The following is a 23,509-nucleotide window of genomic DNA, read 5'->3' as shown; positions in this document are numbered from 1 at the left end:
ACCTGGTAACGTTCTTTCGATGGGATGTTCTTCCGACGTATTCCTTATCGCCCCTCCCATCCATCCCCGCAGTAACATTTCCCTTGTGGTTGCAGTTTACGCTCCTTCAAGGGTAGTAACCATTCATGCAATAACTACCTTACTCTACAAAACGGAACTGAGCAAAGGACGCTGTGCGTGGCCATTTATAGGCATGATGATATCGGCGTCGATACGGTGGCTGTCCAGGAACACCTACTCGACAGACGTCGACGCACAGCGCCCTCTTTTGGGAAAAAAAATTTCCGAGGCCAGAAAGGTGGAGATACAAATATCATAGATAAGGAATACGTCAGAGGAACATCCCATCGAAAGAACGTTACCAGGTAAGAAGTAACTTGTTCTTCTAGGCTATAAGCAGGAGCTTAATATCTCCCACTCCCCCTCAATTTCGAACCCTGCATTGCTTTGATGGGTTTCAGAATAATTACATCATACATTCTTGGTTTTTACATTTAAACAAAGACACTTGCATATTTAAACAGCCCGATCATAGGGCTATAATTAAAACAAGAATATAACCAAGAGCTAGTTATATCAAGGTTAGGATACCTAAGAATGTGGGGTAATGTTCTTGATGAAACTATTTTAATCTGTTCTTTTCTCAATGACAGTTGTCAATTGATTTGATGTTTGTTCCTCTTTCAATGCGTAGGTATAAGCCCAGAGAAAAACTGAAAGTGCATTTTGGTACGCCTGAGTTCCTTGCTCCTGAAGTTGTGAACTATGAATTTGTGTCCTTCCCCACAGACATGTGGAGCATTGGTGTCATTGCCTATATGCTGTAAGTAGCTCTCCAATTAGCTTGGTATTAGTTCTTCATATATTTTATTTTAGCTCTCACTTTTGAGGGGCCTTCAAATGAAAAAGTCATGTTTTCTGGACCCAATTCTGCACCAACCACAAAGACCAACAATATGGATTGCCGAACGCTCCCTTGTTTGATGATGTATAGTTGGGTTTTCAGCTCTATTTGACATCATTTGTTAATTGCGAAGACACCTTCAAAATCCAGCCTTGATATCCTCACATATTGGCTAAATATAATTTCCCATGATACACTGCATAGTGCTCAGCGACTCTGCAGCCTTTTATCTTTGCATTTTACCTCAGAATTCAGAAACAAGAAATGCTGCAGGTGTGAACTTCTTTAGCACATTTTAGTGAATACATTTTGCTCCAATTTAGAGTCACCATATGAGTGAGGTACAGTGGTATGATCTGTATAACAAGTGTGATGTGCCCCACCCCCTGTCCAAATGTGTGAGGGTCGTTTGAGAATAGATGACACTTGCAAGGCTTGCATAATCTTTAAATCAAAGCAATGCTAATGGCTCATTTGATTGTACCTCTCCTCAAAGATCTGATCAAATGTTTTGATGTTCAGAACTGTTGCGCAAAAAATGAATTCAAAGATTCTCCTCCGTATTGAGGAACTGAGTGTTTGTTGATACTGACAAATGTATAATAATGTCAAGTAATTTTTACAAAGTTTATGAAAATCTATCTTTGCAATATTGTTGAGAATTAAATGAAAGAGTTTTCCATGAAAGTGTACAATAAGTTTCTTTCCAGTTTCAAAAGTGAGAGCAAAGATTCTATGACTTTACACTTTGCCTTCAACTTCTAGGAGTGTTGTCACTTATAAGTGGTATAAGGCCCAAATTCCTGCAATAAGTACACCATTACTTCATCCGTAAACAACCTTCTTCAGCGATAACATTTTGATATTAACTTGGTCAATTTTTGTTTTATTCCATTATCTCTAAAATGTTGTGCCTCTAGCCTGCTCTCCAGTGCTGAAACTCCTGCTTTACTTTGAACATATTTGTTACATGTATCTGCCAGGATATACATTAGGATCTCACTGCGCCCTTGTTAGGGTTGTCCATTGAAAAACTCATTCCTTTCTTTCACCATCTGCTGTTAGGACCTGTGATTTAAAAAAGTGTACTCTCAATTAATTTGTTATTCTCTTTATCAATATCAACTTAGAAATTTGAGACACTCGCGGTAGCCCACACCATCTTTTTGTCAATACCTGTATATGGATATTAGAGGCCACCAGCCAGTACCTGCGGTCATTCAAGGAGCCCATCATCCTAGGATAGTTGTTCTGATACGCCAAGTGTTTTGGTGAGTGTAGACTTGACTGTGCAATTTAAGCAGATATCGATATAAAGGCGATGAATATGGAACACACTACCGATAGCCATCTTCACCAAAACCAACTACCTAGCCTTTAGAAAAAAAAATACAAAATCACCTTCTCTGGAATCTCTTAACACTCACCGCAGTAGAGCAATGAGGTGATTAATCCGACAGAGCAATCCCTCATTTAATATATTTCTTCTTTCGATTAAAGGAAAAAAGCGTCTAAATACAAAGAATTTGTCATCAAGGGAAATTTCCCAGAATATAATAGCCTACCATGGAGAACAAATATAAAACATTTCCACACTGTATTAATCAAGTTTGAAATGCATTTTTACTAATCACTGAAAAAATGCCTTCTGCATTTCTAGGTAGGAAAATCATTTTTTTCTAAAATGCAGTGTTTATTTGCAAACTTTCCAAAGGATTTTTCCCTGCATTTGTAGATGTATTAAATATGCTGGTAAATGTTGGGACTATTTGAAAACAATGAGGATATCTACAAGGGAGTTAATCCTACGAAATGTGTAGGCAAAAATCACATTTCATCCATTTACTGTCTTAAGCCAAGCATTCACAAAGTTAATAGTTTTGGCTTTTGTATAGACATGCTCTGTAGATATGCTATGTTTTGTGCAATAATATATAAACTTAGTAACACGGATTAGGTTCTTTACTATCTCTATCACTAATATAATGGGCCTGCAAACCCTAACTTGCTGCTATTTTTGTTCGATTTCATGTAATTACTGGGTAAATAGGTTTTTTGTATAGCACTGTAAGCCTTCAGAAACACATTGGCCCTCATTATGAGGTTGTTGGTACTGGCAACCTCGGTTTGCCGTTTCTGCTGCCCGATATCCCAGTAAAACTGGGATATTACGGGCGGTGTCGGAATGGTAGTTTCCCATTCCCATCAAGTCCCATAGGACTCCATGGGAATGGGAACCTGAAGCACCAGCACGGTTAGTAAGGTTGCCGGTTCTTTGGTTATTTAACTACCGGCAGGTCAGGACTGCTGGTAGTTCACTGCCCCTACTAGCAGACTCAGAGTATGTTGGTCTGGAAAAGGTGCCGGTAACCGTTGTTACCGCCCCTTTTTTATGGACCGGCATGCTCTTAATGAGGGCCAGACCATCAAATGAATACAATGAAACCTTGAATAGTTTTAAAATGTACATCAGTACATGATTAGAGTTTACCCTGTATAATATCTCACCATTATTTCAAAGCAGCATTCTTTTTTTTAAGTGCATATGGTTTGAAACATTAAACCTTTTACACTAAATTTATAGTAAAAAAGTAAATACATATAATAGTATATTCAAGATTGAGACATAATATAAAATAAACATAAAATCCACAATAACAGATAAATAAAACAGCATTATACAAAAAGGAAGGCCATATCAATCCTAATGCACAATGAATGCGTTGTCCGGCAATCTTCCAAATATAAAAGGATGCTGCAGTTATAACCAATGATTCTGCTGAGTATATGTTGGACCAAAATTGATCAGTAATATTACTGCTTAACATACTATCCAGATTAGAATATCCTTTACAATAATGTTCACCAAGCAGTGGACAGTTGGTCAATAAGTGACGGGCCATTTCTATTTCACTGTGACACAGCCTACAAAGGGCCTCATCACGGGTTGGGCGGTAGCCCTTAACTGAGGCAGTAATGCTATTACCGCTGCATTTAGGTGCTGGCCCTGATATGAGTTGGGTGGAAAGGTTGGAGTTTTACCTCCTCTAGCTTTCTGCTGGAAGTAAAAATCCTGCTTTCTGCTGGTTTTCAGACTTTTTCGGCGCTATTACCAACGTCGCAATTACTGCCGGTGGGAATAGCATCCTCCAACCCCATTGGGGAATTGGAATTTACTGCTAATCGTGATCTGGCGCTAATAGCGGCAGACCAAGTAGCGATAACGCTATTTGCGCAGGCTGTATTACCTGCGAGGTATACCGCTAAACTACTGATGAGGCTCAAAGTCTAGCATTGCTGGGGATTTTCTGCCAAGCTCCAATGTATTCATTATCCAGGAGAATGTTAAGTCTGAGGAATAGCATGTATCAGATTAGTTCATTTTCACAGAGCTTAAATAAATAGCAACCTGATTTACAAGTGCTCTGTTATGCATCTGTGTTGTTGTATACCTCTGTAAAGTGCTCTGTCGTGTATCTGTATTGTTTTATACCTTTGTAAAGTGCTCCATTGCTTCTTGAAGCTAGGTCTGCCTTCAATAAATACCATCATCATAATAATAATAACAACCATACAAGGACGAAAAGCTCTGAGTAGCGAATTGGAGATATCTCTTCTTCGTCATGATTAGATATACTTTGCTCTCAATACCAATATTTAGTTTTCATGTTGAACTTTTTGTGGAAGTTCTGGCAAACTCATCCATAGGAGGGACATTCTTATTAGAAACCTTTAGTTGGTTCCATTGATCTTGACAGGTCTTGAGATTACATTCCTGGGGAATAGTACATCCGCAAATGTAATAAAAGAAAAAATTCCAGGCTATAGATGTGCTTGATTTAGGGTTATATAAATAACCTTGTATCTGATTGATTTATTTTAATCCCTACGCTAGTCAATATGACTTCACATAAGTAATGTTATTTGGATTCAAGAAGTCTAACACCAAATGGAGAAGAAAAGAAATCACATCACAGCAATTGTCCACATTGTATTTAAACCAAACTACTATATGTCTACATTGTAACAAAAAAGCATACTCAAAGTCATGTACCCATGTACCAACATAACATATTTAGAGCGTGTGTAAATGTTTCGCCTCCCTTAGGGCTTTTTCTAGGTTACTATGATCCTTCGTCTACCAAAATAATATATAAACAAAACATTACAAGAGCAGAAATTTGTGCTATCTCAATCCACAGTCCTCCTGTGTCTAATTTGTTAAACCTTTTTCAGGGTATGCCTGATCCTAAGTGCACCAAGCATTATATAGAAATTTGAGCAATACAAATGTACAATACATCCATTCTTTATCCACAGTCCTCCTGTGGGTGTTAACTCTAAAGAGAGAAAGAGAAAATAACAAATAGTTGGAAAACAGAAACGATTCCAATTTCAATTCGCAAATCATATCTCTTGTTCAAATTCTATTTAATATCCTTAAGTGACTGTAATTAATTATAATCAGTAACATAATGCCCAGCTGTAGGCTCAGTCCCACATTGTAGCCCCGTACCACCCTGTGGATGCCAAGATTCAATTTAATATTGGCTTTGAAAACGCCCCCTTTAAAATTGCAAGTAAGGATTGCTTGATGCCATCCACATGCGTTGTCTGTCAACTATTCGCAGGAGCCTGTGACCAGGTTTCCCCCGAACTATTATCTCAGGAAAATTTTAAATATTGTACATGCTTCTAGTCAAATGTTATTAGAGAAATATTAATATCATGTCACAATGCATGGGCTCAAAAAATAATGTGTTGTTGCACAAAGTTGTAATTGTCAAATACCTTACATAAATTGTATAGTCTTCCATCTTCTAAAATGATTTTCTGTGTTCGCTTATTCGTTTTATTCTTTAAGTATTTCCCAGGTGTTTAGTCTAACAATAAATTGTCACTCTTTTGTACCCATTCCTGAACAAAGAAATTAAATTAAATAAACTAATCCAAATCATACTGTCTGAAGGTTTAAAGGTTTAACTCACTGATTCCAGCTGTCATTGTGTCACAAAAGGCGGCAGGTTTCCACGTATAGGATTGGTGCTGCCATTCTGTAAACAGTTTTTATAACGTCATGGTGTTACCTTTTATGACACAGTGACATCATCTGTTTCATTACGCAATGGTATAATTTTCTTAGTTCTCCCAAAGCCCACTCCCATATAGTGTTTCCACCACTGCTGCAACCTGATGCGGATGGAGGGGCTAGCAGAGACCTAGCAGCAACCACCCTAAACAATCTATAACTTCAACCCTCACTCTTGATCATCATGGTGGTCATTTGTACAATCCAAGACCCTGTCAAAAAGAACTGCACCACTAAGTTAGCAAATTCTTGGTCCACTTTAGCCCTCTCCCTGGTCAGATACACCTGATAGGGCAGTAGCCTCCTCGAGCACCTGTAATTAGCTTGGTTTTTCTGGTATTAATCAACCTTTTTATTCTGAGTAGTTTTTAGATGCTCTAAGAAGCTTCATGATCCCCTCCCCTGTATCATCAACAGAACAACATTATTGGTGAAAGGAGTACTGGAACCTCCTGTGAACTGATCTTGGGTGCATTAGACCTTGCCGCCATGAACCACTCCTCAGCATCCTTAATGAAGATGTTGAAGAGGTTTGGGGCCAGGACAGCACCCTTCCTGACATCCTTTCTGATCCGGCACCTGCCCATCAGCTCCCCATTCTTCCCAAATCTCACCCTTCATTGGGTCCCATTGTGAAGTGCCCTGAGCAGATCAATAAGTCCAGGCCCAACCCCAACTCTCTGCAAGACTTACCACAACAGATCCCTAAATGACTCTTTGTCGAAGGTTGCACTTAAATCAACAAAGGAAAAGACCGTCTGCACCCCCCTCCCATGAGATTGACATATTTCATACCAAAATAGATCATCCCCTGGCACAAAAGGGTTTGCAAGCTATGTTGATGGCGATGGGCTACTGGTTATTGGGTGAACTCCCCACTTTCTTTCCCTTCTTAAATATTGGCACCAGCACTGGAAGCTTCCATTATTTTGGGATCAAGCCCAGTCTCACGGTCAGATTGAAATGCCACACAAAAAGGTAGTGCAGATTTCTGTGAAAATCAAAAAGTGATCCCCCGAGAATCTATCCACACTTGTTTCCTGACCCCCATGCAAGCTAATGTTCTCCAATTTGACTTCAAGTGCTTTAACTTCTGGAATAAAAAAAATATATTTGGTCAAGCTGCGGTAGCTGCTAGCCCAACCAAATCTTCTTTTGTTATGTACAGTGCTTTAAGGAGATCTTCACATCCTGCTCTTGAGATGTTGCTAGGTACATTGGGGACATACTCCTTCACACTCTAAGTCATCCTAACCAATAATGCCTTAGCATTCTTCAGGGTATTGGCCCTCTCGAAGTATTCACATGCTCGGTCCTGTGCTTCTAACCTCTTCGTTCTCATCAGATTTTTAGATTTTAAATGTGAGTTTTTAATAAACTTCCATACCCCTTGTAACTGGCCTCTTTTTGCAACCCAAGCAAGTTGATGCTTTGCCAGCTGCATTCACACCCTCAGGGGTCCGTCCCCTTCCCTTTTTGGTTGCTCTTCAACCTGGATTTAACCTGCTCAGGTTTGGCGGTGCCTGCTCCTGGATGTCCTTCAGTCAGAAGGTGTCCAACCACCCTCATGACCTTGTCCCTGACCTGGAGACTATGCGCATCCGGCAACCACTCCTACTTGAGGATGGTCTCCAACATAGGCAGTATATTGAGAAAAAGAGTCCAATTTTTTAAAATGTATATTTTACGGGTACACAATAATTAATTTGCAGACACTTTTGTTTGTTTATTTACTGGGTCTGGAGGGCATATATTTAATCGGAAAACACTAACAAAACAAACATTTTACTAAACGCGATTCAAATCGCCCTATTAAATAATTCTAGTACTACAGCTGAATTCCTTCTTTCCAGCTGAAGAGTAGAGCTGCACGTCCCTAAAAGCAACCCATGCATCTCGAAAAGATACACATTATTTCAATGTAAACTAGCACAAAATGCTGTACCCTGGGAATTGTGCCCCAAATAAAATATCACATCTCTATTTTTCTGGAGAGTTTTCTAAGAGATCGAAAAATTGTTCTGTAACTAAGGAAACTAAGGAGAGAATATTTATCTGTAGGATGTAGTCTTTTTAAGCACTGCGCTCTGTGTGGTAGATCTCATGTATGAGCCTGCCACTCAGTTTCTCAAAGCATCTCTTACTGCCAAATCTAGCATTTGCTGACTTGGACATGATTAGATTCAAGCGGTCATATGAGGATTGCCTGCGCTACGAAAGTGGACGAACATATTTCCCCTAGTGCACCTAGACTCGTATTTGCCCAGAAGATACTGTCAGTTGCTCAATGTTGTCAAAGATCTCAGTTATTCAATGAAAAGTACAATTAAACTATGTTGTAATGAAAAATAATGTCATTTGAAGTGAATCTCAAAGAAATGAGCACACTTTCTCAGGTCTGTTTCGCGAAGTGCCTTAAAGCAGCCATGATAACATGTCGGCGCTTATGACTAACCCATAGCATTACTTCTTTATGAGGATGCATTATTACAGAAAGGCACACTAACAGGGCTTTCCCTGAATTGTGATTGGATGATGTGGATTTTGGTAAGCTCTCCTGCATGTATCTCACTACAGGCTTAGTGGATTGTCACCTTTCATGGGCGAGGACGACAATGAAACTCTGAACAACATCATCTGCTGTCGGTGGGGATTTGAGAACGAAGAATTTCAGGATGTATCGGAAGAGGCGAAGGACTTCATCACCAAGCTTCTCATTAAAGACAAGAGGTATGGACGCATCATCCTTGCCTTCGCGATAGGCGAAGGAAGCGAAAGGGGATACACGGGACATGGTCTTAGTTGCGACCAGGGAATGGTTGATGGTGTCGTTATTCTGATTTTTGGGGCATTCAAAGTGGCGCTCTAAATGTGATGACAACATTTTTAACAAAACATGTATGCCATTATCCTCAAATTACAAAGTTTTGTTGCATTGTAAACGGCAGCTGATGTTATTATCCTTTTAAAGGCCCCCTTTTAATCAATCACCGGAAGGATTCATTGGTTGCGGTTGTGTTAGGTGTTGTGCAATTCTTGATGCTGCTTCCGAGAACACACACCAGCAGGGATTCAAACCTGTGACCTTCAGGCTACAGAAGGCCCACTAAACACTTAACCATGCAGGCTATTGCTGTCTGATATATGTAGTGTTATAGATGGGGTGAAGTACTCACAACTGTTCTTTATACGGCTAATGAAAGTAAATGAGAATTTCTATGAAGTGGCGACGTGCCTTTACAAGGTCAGGAAACGGAAAGTTGACTTGCAAAACTATAAAATGTCACCAACATTTTTTGTATTACTCTGCAGTACAACTCAGCAAAAAAATTAAATAAAAACAAGAATCTTCAAAGACAATAATTTTGGCCTTTGTGGTTGCATTTTACATTAATAGATAAATACTTGAGCTCTACTTAGCCTGTAATTCCTAACGTGTCTACAAGTTAGTGCTTGCGGAAAAATAACATTAGTAAAAAAGACATAGTAGAGAGACTTCTCCTCACTACACTGTGCAGAGGTCCTTTTACTATGTGCATTACTAATGTTACTTGTCAGCAAACACTAAAAGCTGGAGGTAAGCCAGGCACCCTACCGGCAAAAAAAGCCCTCATTACCGGCACCAATGACGGCAAATCCCCTCATGGAGGACTACACGGCTCCATGAATGGGGATTGCCTCCATCCCTCCGGCACTCGTAATCCGGCGGCAATGCTGCTGGACCGAGTGCCCGAAACAGTAACAGCCTTGCCGGTATCCTGGCGGGTTTACCGCCAGGATACCGGCAAAGGTTGGAATGAGGTCCAATGTTTTGAAATGTTTAAGGTATGCATGGGGATTATAAGGTGAGCTAGCATGGCAGGGTATGGTTGAGCCAAGGTGGGAGGTGGTAGGCATGGATGACCTAGTACTAGTGGGGATAGGCAGAGGTGAGCAATGGAGGGTAAGTTGGTGGAAATAAGCAGGGATGAGGTAGGATTACAGGGTGGGGAATTGTTGGCTTGGTAGCATGGTTGAATAGGGGTGGAGAATGTGAAGGTAGAGTGAGGTGGGTTAGTATGGATATAGGAACAAAAAATAGCGATCCCAAGACATGCATTGGCCTAGCAAGACGATACAGATTAAAAAGAAGCCAGAAAGGCCCCTACGCCTCTGGAATTCCACAATTAACAGGGTGGCTTGTGGAGGCAAAAGGCGCAAGACAGGCCATTTGAGTACAGTCTGGGAGAAAGGACATGAAAGAGCAGGAAGCCCTGAACAGATCAAAAAATTTAGCAACCCTGCGTGATCAACAGTGTCAAACACTGCAGATAAGTCAAGCATAGTCAGAGCTGTGATACTATTGTTATCTGATGGTTTCAGATTATTTTGCATTGATTCATGCCCTAATCAAGACCTGGGGATTGGGAGAAAGATTTGAGAAGTTATAGAGTCTGTTTTAGGAGTTGGATGTCTGTTTTTGGTTAGTTTGGTGTTCTTAGAAATGGTTTTGTTCTATCCCTTTGCCTGCTTAGTGTTTGTTCAGTGGCTTGTTAAGTTTCCCCATACAGAAAAAGGAAAACAACATATTTGCCCGTCTCTCTTTTGTTTTTTCTGATGAAGCTTAAAATCCCTCCAAAAGTTCCTTGTCCCAATCCTATCCCCAAAAACAAAGAAAAACGAATTAAAGATGTTTACCCTTTCAGAGTTTCCATCTGTTTGTTGTTGTGATCATCTTATCTCACCACTTGCTGTTGTGGTGGTTTGTCAGTCTTAGAAGTGTAGTGTTGTGTCTTGAATTTTTAATTGTTACTGGGGTGTGGTTCTCGTTTCTTGGGATTCTTTTGGTTTTCCCAGGTCTCTTTCCTGAGGAGTGCAATGATGTGCTTCTAATACAGTGTCACAGATAGCACAGAAGACACTGAATCTTTGAGACAGTTCAAGGGTTTTTATTTGATTTCTGGGACGTATGGCTGTGCCTCACTCTCTTCTCTGCCCACAACCCTCCTCCCTTACCCAAGAGACTGTAGCCCCTGGTAAGTTCTACTAAATGGTAATCCCTACTGTCTAAAATTGTGCCTTCTCTTATAGATGGTTCCCTCTATGCAGGCTATCTTATCCCCTTAGTGGCTTTCTAACTTTCTGTACATTAACAACGGTTAATGCTCTAACCGGTGTCTGGATAAAGCCTTGAATTTACTGGGATGGTTTGGACTATTTCGATTATGACAACTAAACTCTTCTCTTCTACTCTTACTACCACTCCTTCCAACTTACTCCTCCCACCAATCTTCCATCCTTCAGATTGTTCACTCCTGCGACTCCTTGCCTCCACCCTTTGATATACCCACTCCTCCCACTACACTTCACAACTCCCCTTCTCTATTTCTACTCTCCTTCACACTACTAATACCCTCTTCCAATGACACTCCCCCTTGCACTACTACACACCGCCTCCTGCTACTACTTTCTTCATCCCACTACTACATCCCTTCCTCCCATTACTACACTCCTCTTCCCACTACTAGATACTCTGTCCCATTACTACACGCCATCTCCCACAACTACACTCCTCTGCCACTACAAAACTCCTCCACCCTTTACTACACTCTTCCATCCACTTCTACACTCTTCCACCAGACTACTTCCTTTACCGCCTCCTCCATACTGCTACCACCTCCATCTCCACCACACTTCTACCTGCTCTTGTCTCTAGCGTACATCTCACCTCCTTTTGGCTCTGCTTTTTATTTTAGTTTTGATGTTTACCTGACACTCAACCACAGCCCTTATCGGGTCATTTAGGGATGTTGGGGTCACTTTACATGTTCCTTTCTCGATACCAGGTGGAGACTTTAAAGTTGGACTCTTTTCTTCCAATGGTAGCAGTCTCCTGATTTTCCTCAGCAAGGGGTCTGTTCCTGGGGCCTCTGCGGATTCTACTGCAAGTTGAACTTTGGGGATTCCAGCTTGGATTGGCTCCCTTTTTGGGGGTTTAGTTCTTACAATAATTCCCAACAATATGGGATCCGAGGATCTCAGTGGATTAGAGTTATTTCTGAGGTTGTTCTGTGCTTCCTCTCCTTCCACACCTTCCTCCATCTCTGGACCCTGGATCCTTTCCTACACTAGTTGGGCAATGGGTTGGCCTGATTTAATTACCTGAGTGTGGTTCCCTAGATTGAAGAGAACAATCTTCACCATCCCTGGATAATCTCCACTAATGACTCCAGCCCCCACATCTAGCAAGTGTCTAAATATTAATGTCGGCACAAAAAAGGAGCAGAGATTTTAAGAGTTTCTTAAATTTAGAGAGAGAACAAGAGCGGATAGTAAATGAAAGCGCATTCCAGAGATTAAGCCCTAAAAGTTTAATTGATCTAAAGCATGAGGAGGCACATGCGGGACGGGGAACAGTCAAGAAGAAAAGTGTTGTAGAACATATATTACCAGAAGGTTGATGTAAAGAAAGCAGGGAACAAAGATAAGGAGGAGCTACAGCATATGTACATTTAAAGACAAGAGAAATAAACTGATATTCAAAACAGTGCTGAATTGGTAACCAACGTAAATGAGCCAAGTAAAAAGTAAAATGAGCGCAAATAGGAAAATTAAAAAGTATATGAAGCGCAGAGTGCAAGATAGAGCATAGAGGAAAGAGAGCAAATGTAGGCAGTCCGACCTAAGGAGAACAACAATAATGTAAACGAGAAAGAACCATTGACTGAAGCAAAATATTAGTGGCAGAAAAGTTTAGTAAATGATGGATTTTCCGGATGTTATATAAATGAGACTGACAGGAGTTGACCACCATAGTGATCTGGGCCTGTATAGAAAAAGAAGAAGAAAAAAATAATACATAGATTACAAGCCTGGCTTGAAAAGGTGAGTTATAGTGGAGCAAAAGATACAAACAGAGGAGGAGGAGAGGTTTTTGAAGCAGGAAAGAAAAGGATTTCTGTTTTATTGGGATTTAGACAAAGGAAATGAGAGGACATTCATTATTTTATGTCAGTTAAACAAGCAGACAGACCGTGATGGGTAGAGTCAGTAATTAATGGAACTTATACTAGGATCTGAGTGTTGTCTGCATAGAGCTGGACTTGAAAGCCATAACCAGAGATGAAAGAAGATAAAGAAGAAGTATGTAGAGTGAAAAGAAGGGGCCCAATAACAAAACCCTGGGGAACATCTGTTGTGTGATTCTTCTCCTCAGTATCACTGCTTTCCAGACCACCACATGTTTCTTCCTGGAATCTGATGGATCATAATATTTGTCTTGATCATCATGCATGTTGTCGTCATTATCATCATTGCCTGACTTATTAGTGGGTGGGGGTAGTAGAGATAGAGAGCTGGTATTTTCAATCCCCTCTTGCTTTTCAACTACATTGTATGTTGTTCTTTCTTGATCTCAGTAGATTAGATGTGCAGCGCTCCCACTTTTTCACCGGATATAGTGGATGAAACTGAATGTGAAACCTGCTCTCTTGGTCTCAGAGATGGTCATCTTTGTGGTGCAACACCTGCTATGTACTTGTACTGCTGTGTGTACACCAGAGAAACTTGTGACATTAGAGCATGAGTCGGATGATACCTCCAATTGACCACATGGCACTTGTATTGTTCGCCCACTCCAAATCACTGAATGCTTCACGGCGCAGCATAAACAAGATTTCCCCTAAATCTATCCCTTTGAGTCCCCAGTCACTTGATACCTGCCCCTACAATCCTTTCTACTGAACTATTATAACTAAGCTCAAGTTTATTACCTGAATTTTCTAACCCTGTCCCTAGCAACAGCCTCCTGCCTCGCTGAAAGCGGCCTAAGACTGGAATTGACCTTCAGCCATGTGCACCGCTTTATAGTTCATGACGTTGAACTCGATCAAACTTCTTGAAAAGTTTCTCTGATGTTTGGCCTGGTTGAATCCCCCAAAATTAGGGAGATTTGAGTTGTGAAGTTTATCCAAGCTTACCCAAGAGGTGGAAGAGGAGGAATATTTTGATTTGGAAAGAGGAAGAACTCAATTTGCCTGTTGAATTGCATTGGGGTAAGGAATATTTCAGGAGGCCAAAAGGTCAAACCTATGAATAATCGCAATACTTGTGTCTAAAATACCAGGAACCTCCTGCTTAAATATAGAGTGTTAGGCAATGTGAGAGGTCAGCAATTCGAGGCGGACTACTGTTTGATGATTGTTCAAAGCATGCCATTTTATTAAGGTACAAATAATATTAAATGCCCCACTATCCATACTCTGCTGAGGATTTTCCTGCCTAACAAAACGAAGGGGAAACACTATAGCACAGGATGTCTGCCCCTCACAATTAAACAATAAATAGAAAGAAAAAAAGATATGACAATTCACTCAACATAAACAATGATATCACAGTTCCTTGATAACTTTTTCAGTAACCTGGGTGAATCCCCATCCCCAGGATTCAAGCTTAATTCAACTCCAATGTTCATCAAAAGAAAAGAAGGAAATCTGCATAGGTAGCAAAATCTGAATTCAGTTCTTGAATTTCCAATGGTAAGATAACATTTTCTTAACCGAAATTTCAACAACAACAGAGCTCTTCTTATTGGTGAAATAAAGACATTCCACTTGCTCAGAATAGCATCAATGTTATTCCCAGCCACTATGCTTTTTCACCACTTTCAGTTATCAAAGAAGACTTGACACAGTTCAAAGGAAATACAACATTTAGAATGTTAGTGAAACATACGTTTTGGTTAACAGTAATTATTCTTCTATTCAGATTAGGCTTCACAATAAGTATATTTGTCAGGATTACTTCACAGTGTTGATACTTCTACTTCAACAACTTCATTTCTACTAGCATTTACCGTGCGGACATTCTCCTTTGCCTCCTAGCATTCCACTTTACTTGTACCACTGCAGTCTGTCATCCACTGACAATCAAATATACCACCACAGCTTCAATACTTTGTGGTACCACCACTGCTTCAGTGATTTGTGACTCAAGACAGGTTCTGACAAGATTCACTTTAAGGTACTTCAACACCTTCAAGTAGGCAAGGCACTCTTCCTCTGAATATCTCTTCAAAAGGGGCAGCCTCTTTGCCTCTCTTGTTTGTCTGCCACAATAACAGCCCAAGTTTCCCTTTATGACCCACTTCTCTCTTTCTCTCACAGTCTTTGGCAATATAGGTTGTGTTAACTTCAAATGATCTTTAGAAGCAGCAAGTTACCCTTCCCCAAATTTGTCTTCACCTCTTTGCTAACTGTTAGCCACAGTAATTACCCAGATGCCTTGGTGTGACTCTCTTGGCTTCAGGTAATGCTTGCACACTGGTATTTTAAGCAATGTTAACTCCTGTTGGCTCACAGTGTTGATTATATTGCTTTCTGGCTCTGCAAAAGGCTGCTTTCAGTCTTAATAGGGGATGACTCTCGGCTTTGGCAATGCTTGCTCTCTTCAACTGTAGATACAATGTTTAACCACTTAACTTCCTTTATTAGTTATGATTGTTCATGTGGATAAAGAGGTAGAGTTCATCTTCCTTTGAAAAACAAAATGAGTCACACACAACCACTTCTTAACAGGTTGCAAAGGTTACATGTTAAACAATGGGCCTCATTATAATGTTGGTGTAAACGGTATGAACGGTGCCGGTAAGGCATCGGCACCGTTCATATCGTACCGCTGAATTACGAGTTCTGCTCGTGGGTGTCTGACAGCCCGCCAGGTCTGACCTGGCAGGCTGTGTGGCACCCGCGAGCCAAACTCGTGCAACCATGCTCCCCACCCCCATTCTGCCCCATGGGGCAGAATGGGGATCGGGAGCCCGGCAATACCGCCACCTGCAAATGGACAATTACCGGCTCATTCAACTCGTAATGGGCCGGTTATTGCCCAATCGCGGGTGCCGGTAGCGAGTTTCGCGGTAGCCGTGCCTGTAAAACAGGCACGGCTACCGCCAAGCTCGTAATGAGGCCCAATGTCTTTAGCAATGTTTGTTCTGCATAATGGGAGACACGAGACCACTTTGTAATAAGGTTTGGAAGGTTTAAGGGTTTAACAATGATCGTCATAGTGTTTGCACTTCACGTGAGTGAAATGAGAATTACCCTATCACATGCGTTTGCTACTTTCCCATTGTCCCCTTGTTAAAGACTTCAACAAATAACTTCAACTCACTTCTGCTTCTACGTGAGTGAATATTGAACTGGATGCTGTTGCCAGGAGTGCTCACACAAGTAATCAGAACACCAGGTTTGACTCACCAGCTTCTGTGATCCTAGTTCAGCAGGTTTCCCATCTTCCACGATTTTGGGCACAACTTCCACTGCTTCTGGCTCCACAGGGACCCACACCCTTCCTCGCTGAAGGTGCCTCGGTCTAGTCACTTCATTAAGGAGCCCCTCTTGCACCTGAGACCCATGGCTTGACAGCAGCTCCTCGCCTCAGTCTCTGACACACTTCTGGCATGGCAATCTCCACAGTCAGGCTCACATGGGGAAAGGCAGACCCTCTGCACGCCTTCCGCTGCGCAGACTCTCCAACTCAGAGTCAGAACACTATCAGAACAAGCAGGTGAAATCTGCTGCATCAATGTTCCGGCGTCCCTTTGGTTCCCCCACTTATGCCTGGATTGCCAACACTGTCTTCTTCTTCCTGCCTCTGCTACCACTGCACGCATTCCAGCCACAGTTACAGCTCCTTCCTATTGCCAGCACCCGAGGGAGCCTTTTAATTGCCTGACTACTGCTACAGCATGCCTCTTCAGCCCTCTTCCTCATGCCATTTCTCATGGGATTATGGGACTTGTAGTCCCCAACAACAAAGTTAGTTCTTTTGACAGCTGCTGCTTTGCAAACAGTCATCAAACATGTGGGATTATGGGGAAAGGTAAAAAGGGGGTTTCCCAGTCTTCCTGGCCTGTTCCCTCCCATCTGATCCTCCCGCAGTACACCACCCCCAGGGTCGGGATCAGGAAGCGTCTTCCTTTCCCCGGCCACATGAAAAAGTTCCCAGACCAGGTTACTGGGAGGAATCATTACTGATTCATCACAGCATATATGAGTCAAGATCTGTTTTGGAAAGGGTGTCAGCAACCAGCCTTACCACTGTCCTCAGGGTCCTTCTGGAAGTAGTGAGGTAAGGTCTGTCCCTTCCAGAAGCCGCTCTGTTGCACAACAAATGAGAAGATTGTGGTGTTGGGGTCAACCAGAAGAGGAACCAACAATGGGAGAAGGCCTCCTCAGACCTCTAGCTGGAAGATGGCACTTGGTGGCCAATGTTCTGAAAGAGGCCAATTGAAAAGCCATTTGCAGGTCGGTAGGTGCAGATCTGTGCATGATAATGGATGTCAAGATTCAAATATGATTGGTGGGAATTGCTATAATTCAATTAGGAGCTTGGAGTCTGAATGAGACTAGCAAAAGGCAGGATCTTGAAAAGGAATCCTGGGAGCAACCTTAAGGAGACCCGGAGCACTTGAAAAAACAGGGCAGGAACTGCACCCAAAGGGGACGATGAGCAAAATGGAACAGAACTGAAGCGGATCACAAGTAGGTAGCAAAAGAACAACAGGAACTACGGTAAAAGCATAAAACTCCGAACCTTACCTGTGCCATTTCAATGCATCAGTTGCCTGATCCAAGGAGTTCTTATCAACTCAGCAGTCTCAGCTATCTTCTAGAAAGTGTTGGAAAGCGAGGGAAGACTACCATTCTCACAGTGCGACCTCCGACAGCCATGTTTGACTGGTAAAGAGGACAGGAACGCATCACAGAATATTCCTGGCATCACCTATGCCACAGACCCAGACAGTCATGATAAAAAGGAGCAGAAAACAGGGAAGAGATGCAAGGAGTTCAATTTGGTTGAAATAAAGACTACTACTCAGAAAAAACATTTCTATCTCCATGCACACAACATGACACACATAATAACACCTATTGGTTGAGCTCTGTGTGTTTCATTGGTGGTCACGCTTTTATTTCATTCTCGTGTTTCAATAATATCAACACCAGCATAACCTAGAAATGAATGGGAAGTACACATTCTAGAAACTTTTACTATCTGCTGAACAAGGGAGTTCCTCGGGATTTGTGTGTTTGTATGCGCAAAATCAGTTTTTTTAACTTCATGTTGTAGATCCTGCAAGGCCTACTTTTCTGAACTCTGACATACTCAGAAATTATGAGTAGGCCAGCCAGCAGAGGTCTTTCAGTATATTATAGACCTAAGGTCATAGTTTGTAGAAAAGTTCAGTTTTTTTATACTATTGCATTACTCACTTGAAAGCACACTGACAGGTGTGATTGTTGTTGTCTGTTGAATAGTGCCCTATGCAGTGATTCCTGCTTCTCTCAGACTAACCCTCTGTATTTTCCTCTAGCTGGAGAATAAGTGCAAAGGAATCATTGAAACACAGCTGGCTAACCGACCCTGAACTCCACTGCGGACTCAACCTTAAGGTACTCTAGTTTTAATCTCCTGCAGAATTGTATAAGGTACAACACTTTGCCACAAACCCAGCCACCCATACATTTTCACTTTTGTAAATATAGATTGAATATCAAATTCAATGTACTTAATTGACTAAGACACCTGTTTATCCTGCCGCTGTGCAGTAACATGCTTTGCTCTCTTTATGAAAAAAGAAAACCTTAAAATTCCCTGAGAACTCTTTGGAGAAGGAAAATTATCACAAAAATAACTGGTCATTTACATGATGGAAATCTTTACCCAGAGGTGTGTTGCCAAGCATCTGTCATACAACCACCTAAACCATTAACCTTTGAACACCCAATCCCCCAACAGCCTACCTTTGTAACATTCCACTCATCCACCTATCCCATACACATAGCATCTGCACATGTCATTCATCTTCCTGGCTCTCATACCTTCATACTTCCCTAATTACAGCATATTTCCACTTTTCCACTTGCGAACAGGAAATGCAAGAAATATTGAAACTGCATATTCGTGGATCTTTTTCTGAAAACATTACTCCATGTTAAAGTTGTGATGCGTTTTTTGAATTGTTGTATTGCATTTACATGTACTTAAGCCATATCCACATCCATCAACCTCTTTAGTAATCCCATTACTCCCCCGATTGCTTAAGTTCCTTACATTTGCTTGAACACTCACACAATTATCATTTCCAATCCTTCCTCTTTCCATTTCCGGTATTTTCTCTTCTATACTACTCAACTTGTATATTGTTCTGCATCTCAAACAGTCTATGCACCACTTGCAAGGGCCCTTCCTTTATTACCATACTCACATACTTCACTTTTATGGCCACCCATCTCATGTTTACCACTTCCAACTCCTTCTTTCTATGCCGATGACAATGTTTGCTTGTCCAGTAGAACTGACTCGCTTTACTACATCAGTGAGAAAATAATAATTTGGCATCTTGCACCTCCCATGGTACCTGCACACTCATACTTGATCTCCTACATCTGCCGTTAACTCTCTGGTGGACTTCTTCTGGTCATTTTACCTTTTGCTCTTGTTTTATTTTTCTGGCAGTCTCTTTCTCACTTCTTTTCTTTCTTCATCCTCCAATACTTACCTTCTTTTTTGACAATATTAACCACCCTGGATTAAGTTAATCTAAACCTCAATCTAAGATGGGAGCAAGCTTCAACCATCAAATAATAATAAGGCAGTCCTAGTGGCGTTGTGTCAAATAAAATGGCCTATACTAAGACACCTATTGCCAAATCCTTACTCTAAATACGAAAGAAGTGTGGGATGATGTTCATAAGAAAGAAGGAAGTGTTCACAAATAATAAATCTGGATGTGGTAGTCGGGTCTCCCTTCACCATGTTTTTAGCATGGAACAAGGTAGGATTCTGGAGAACAGCACACGCTTGAGCCTTCCCAGCATAAGCCGACAGTTCCACTCTCAGCGATCAGGGCCTTCAGTGATTAAGTCTCTTTTCTACAAAAAACTCTCTTGCCTCTGAGAGCGTGATGCATCTCAAAATAATACATAAAAGTTCAAAGTTACTTTCTGCTTGCACTTTTTCAATAACTTGGCTTGTTACTTGCTTATGCATGTGGGTGTTGAGTTCACCACGGCTCTCATTCACATGCTCTCTCTTTTGGTATTCTCAACAACACAAATCTTCGGGTGATGGCTGTTCACCCCTCTGCACAAATCTTCGGGTGATGGCTACTCACCCCATGGTGCTCCCTCGTTCGGGCTCGGACCCCTTTGGTATTCATAAATATTAATGTCTCTTTAATCAGTTCACTGTGAACATCCCTCTTCCGGGTTCACTCTAGCCAACTTTATCAATTGCACATCTTTTATTCAACTTTTGTGATGGGCTTCACTTTCCCTCAGCTTCACAATCATTTGTTGGTCATAGACTTTCCACTGTACAGAGGATTTTACAATACTGTTGTATGACCACTGTGACCCCCTTCTTGCTTTTCCCAAGGCCTTCTGGTTCAGGTAGTTTCTGCAGTTGGAGAAATCGCCCAGCGTTCCCTGAGTGAGCACCCACGTGGTGCAGCACTCTTCTGCTGCAGGTTTTCCCCTTCTCAAGATCAACATTTCTTTGTGTTTTTATAGTTCAATTAGCCGTTTGCTACTTTCGTTCAACACAGTTCGGTTTCTTATCAGCTCTACCCTCGACTCACTAGCTGTGATGAACAGCTTACTTTTCTTCTTTCTGGAGTCAAGGTTGGTACCACAGAGACCAGCGTCTCTCCCAGGCATGCTTATCAGCAGAGCAGGGTCTTGCGTACCGTTGACAACTCTGCAACACACACTGGCTATTGTTCGTGGTCTTACGTCTCCTTCTGTGGAAATCTCACTGGTCTTGGTTGGAAAGGGCAAGGGTGCTCCTCTCCTTTTCACCTTCTCAGTATGCGCCGTATTTCTCCTCTTGAACTGCCTTGCTAAGTTAGCTTCCTGGACGCGCGGTCTGCCTTGCTCGTATTGTGCTCTCCTGCTCCACCATTTATCCCTGTGTAGAAGTGAAAGGGCCGTCAGGTGTGTGTGATTCTAGTCAATTGCCTTACTTTGCCTGACCCTGGCTTTGGGACATGTCACGTAAATGGCTTTGGTGTTTGTCCGTCGTCGTTTGCGGTATGCAAAAGTGTTTGTGTCGGAAAGGGGTGGTAGAGTGTTAGAATATCCTATGGGGTAGGATGGGGAAATGGTATAACAAGAAGGGGTGTACAGCATCTCACCTGTCCGTGTCCCACCTCGACCCCCCATCAAGGTAATCCTCCCTCACTGGTCCACCCCCAGGAACTGGATCCAATAGCGATGGCCGTGTCCTGGCCACTTCGATGACAGATCCCCAGGGACTAGTTGAAGAGACACCTTCAGGTTTCTCGCAGCACCTTTCCACGAAACAACTTAAATGGAGACCTTTCCATCACTGATACGTCTGTACACCTGCATCATAACTCTAAAAGCTTCCTTTGTTACCATTGCACTATTGTTTGTAAGCTTTTTGAAAATCCGAGTTTACCCTTTCCACATGTCTGTTAGCATCTGGATGATACATAGATGCTCCTATATGACGCACAGGTATTTATGCCCTACATTCTTCAAAAGCCAGATAACCATTAATGAATTGACTAGCCCCATCACTAGGAAGCTTGAACTACTTTTAATAATAATCTTGCAAAACAATAAAATGTGACTGCTCTAAAGGAAGAACAACAAACAGCTCATCAGGGTCCTCGTTACCAGTTTGGGAATAATTTGGCAGTACATCCACAGAATTACCACCAAAATCAGTTACTGTTACTGCCACTCGGTCCTGTGGACTTACCAAGGGATTCTGAGTGGTGATATGGGGGTGTTAGTCCCCATTTTTGTAGTGCGTAGTGTTCCATGAGGATTTTGACAGATTCCCTGTGAGCAGTTATTCCGCTGCCATACATTTGCTGATTTTTGGCATTAAAGTGGAGGATTTACTGCCAGCATTTTACTGAAGGTAAATCCTTCAATTCAGGCCTTTGACCTTTGCATATACCCATCCTCTTTTGCTGCCTATCTCCATTGTTCCTCTTTGATTACATGATTCATGGTTGCATCTATATCCACCCATGCTGCATTGTAGTTGGAGTCCTCTTTTGCTCCCTCTTATGTCACCGTTGGTATTTTTATCAAGCAGTCTGCTTGCACATTTATTTTTCTAGCTATGTAAACCATTCCTAAATGGTACTCATGCAGTTCAGTCACAATTTGCACTACCCTTTTTTTAAAAAAAATCTGGTTGAATAGTTCACATTAAATACATAAACTAACGGTTTGTTGTCAGTTCTGATGAAGAATTGCATAACCCAGATAAATGGTTTGGATTTATTGACTTCCCTTGCCAATGCCAGTGTTTATCCCACTTTTACAATGAACTCCCTATCCCTCTTGCTTAATGTTTTTAAAGCAGATTAGTTTCTTTTGTGTGCTAAAACAATAACCAATTGAATACGTGTTTGCTTCAACCATAATTACACATTGATAGCATGTTTCAAATGAGTGTAAAATGGGTGCCTTGTGGATGTGCACCATGATATTCTAAAATCATTGCCGACATTATTCACACAAAATGCACACTTCCGCCTCATGAATGCATGTTTCGGCACCCACATTATGTCATAATTCTTTATGAGCCGTGCATAACATTTACAAAGACCTGCAAATGGCCTCAATTCTTCCTGATTTTGTGGTCTGAGTGTTCCTCCTATTGCTGCAACTAAACCAGAACTCGGAACTCGGTGTAGTTCTGGATGCATTCAATGGGCCTCATTACGAGAATCGTTGCTAAGTCAAAAATGATGCCGGAATGGTAATACCAGCATCGTCTACCGGTCCGGCCTATTACGAGTCGACATCCCGGCATTACCACCACCGCTTGGACCGTGCCACTCCGTACCGGCATGCGCACGTACACGAGCCCTTCGTGGCGGCAATACCGGGACGCCGCTAACATGTTGACGTGCCTGCTGGTGCGTCTGTTGGTGCAGGACGCTGCTGCTGTAAGTGATCTGCAATCCTGCCCAGGACCTGGGTTACTGCTGCTAAACCCTCATGTATTAGCTGTGTGTTGTTGTTCATGTCCGTTATTTAGGGGGTGCTCATGGGACGGAGGCGGTATCAGCGGGTTTCGTGATGCCGCTATCGGGGGGTTGGGAGTCTTTAACGGCATGGCGGTGCAGTGATTACCGGCATGGAGGCATGCACACGCTCTCGTAATCAGCCGTTATTTGTGGCGTGGAAGCAATTCGGATGTGTTAGTACCACCATCCCAGTAATGACTGTTTTTTACCAGGAATCTCTTAATGAGGCCCATTATCTTGCCAAAAGCTTAATTTATCGCTGTTCCACTTTTGCTTTCACACTGCATTGCATTTCTGATTATTTAATTTATTATTTTCACTTGTCTGTCTCATTCCATTTGACCTCTTGACTATCTCACTTAATGTAACCTGTGTCCCATTGCCATTACTATCTCCAGTGATATGCCCTCCCTTGCAAAAAGCAGACTTTTGCACTTTTTTTAATGCAAAATGTGGG

The 23,509-nt window shown here is 41.8% G+C and overlaps 1 protein-coding gene across 2 annotated transcripts in view; it reads left to right on the top strand.

The window, feature by feature from the left end:
* Positions 1 to 23,509, top strand: part of MYLK4 (myosin light chain kinase family member 4) — a 282,708-nt gene that overhangs the window by 195,490 nt on the left and 63,709 nt on the right. For both annotated transcript variants that reach the window (XM_069613527.1, XM_069613526.1), the window contains exons 10-12: positions 695 to 823; positions 8,571 to 8,723; positions 18,349 to 18,427. In XM_069613527.1, coding sequence (XP_069469628.1) covers positions 695 to 823; positions 8,571 to 8,723; positions 18,349 to 18,427 — 361 coding nt within the window. The remainder of the gene's footprint in view (positions 1 to 694; positions 824 to 8,570; positions 8,724 to 18,348; positions 18,428 to 23,509) is intronic.

This window comes from Ambystoma mexicanum, chromosome 5p (genome assembly GCF_040938575.1).
Source record: "Ambystoma mexicanum isolate Mex_15411 chromosome 5p, UKY_AmexF1_1, whole genome shotgun sequence".
Lineage (NCBI taxonomy): Eukaryota > Metazoa > Chordata > Amphibia > Caudata > Ambystomatidae > Ambystoma > Ambystoma mexicanum.
This window is presented reverse-complemented; position numbering and strand designations above follow the sequence as displayed.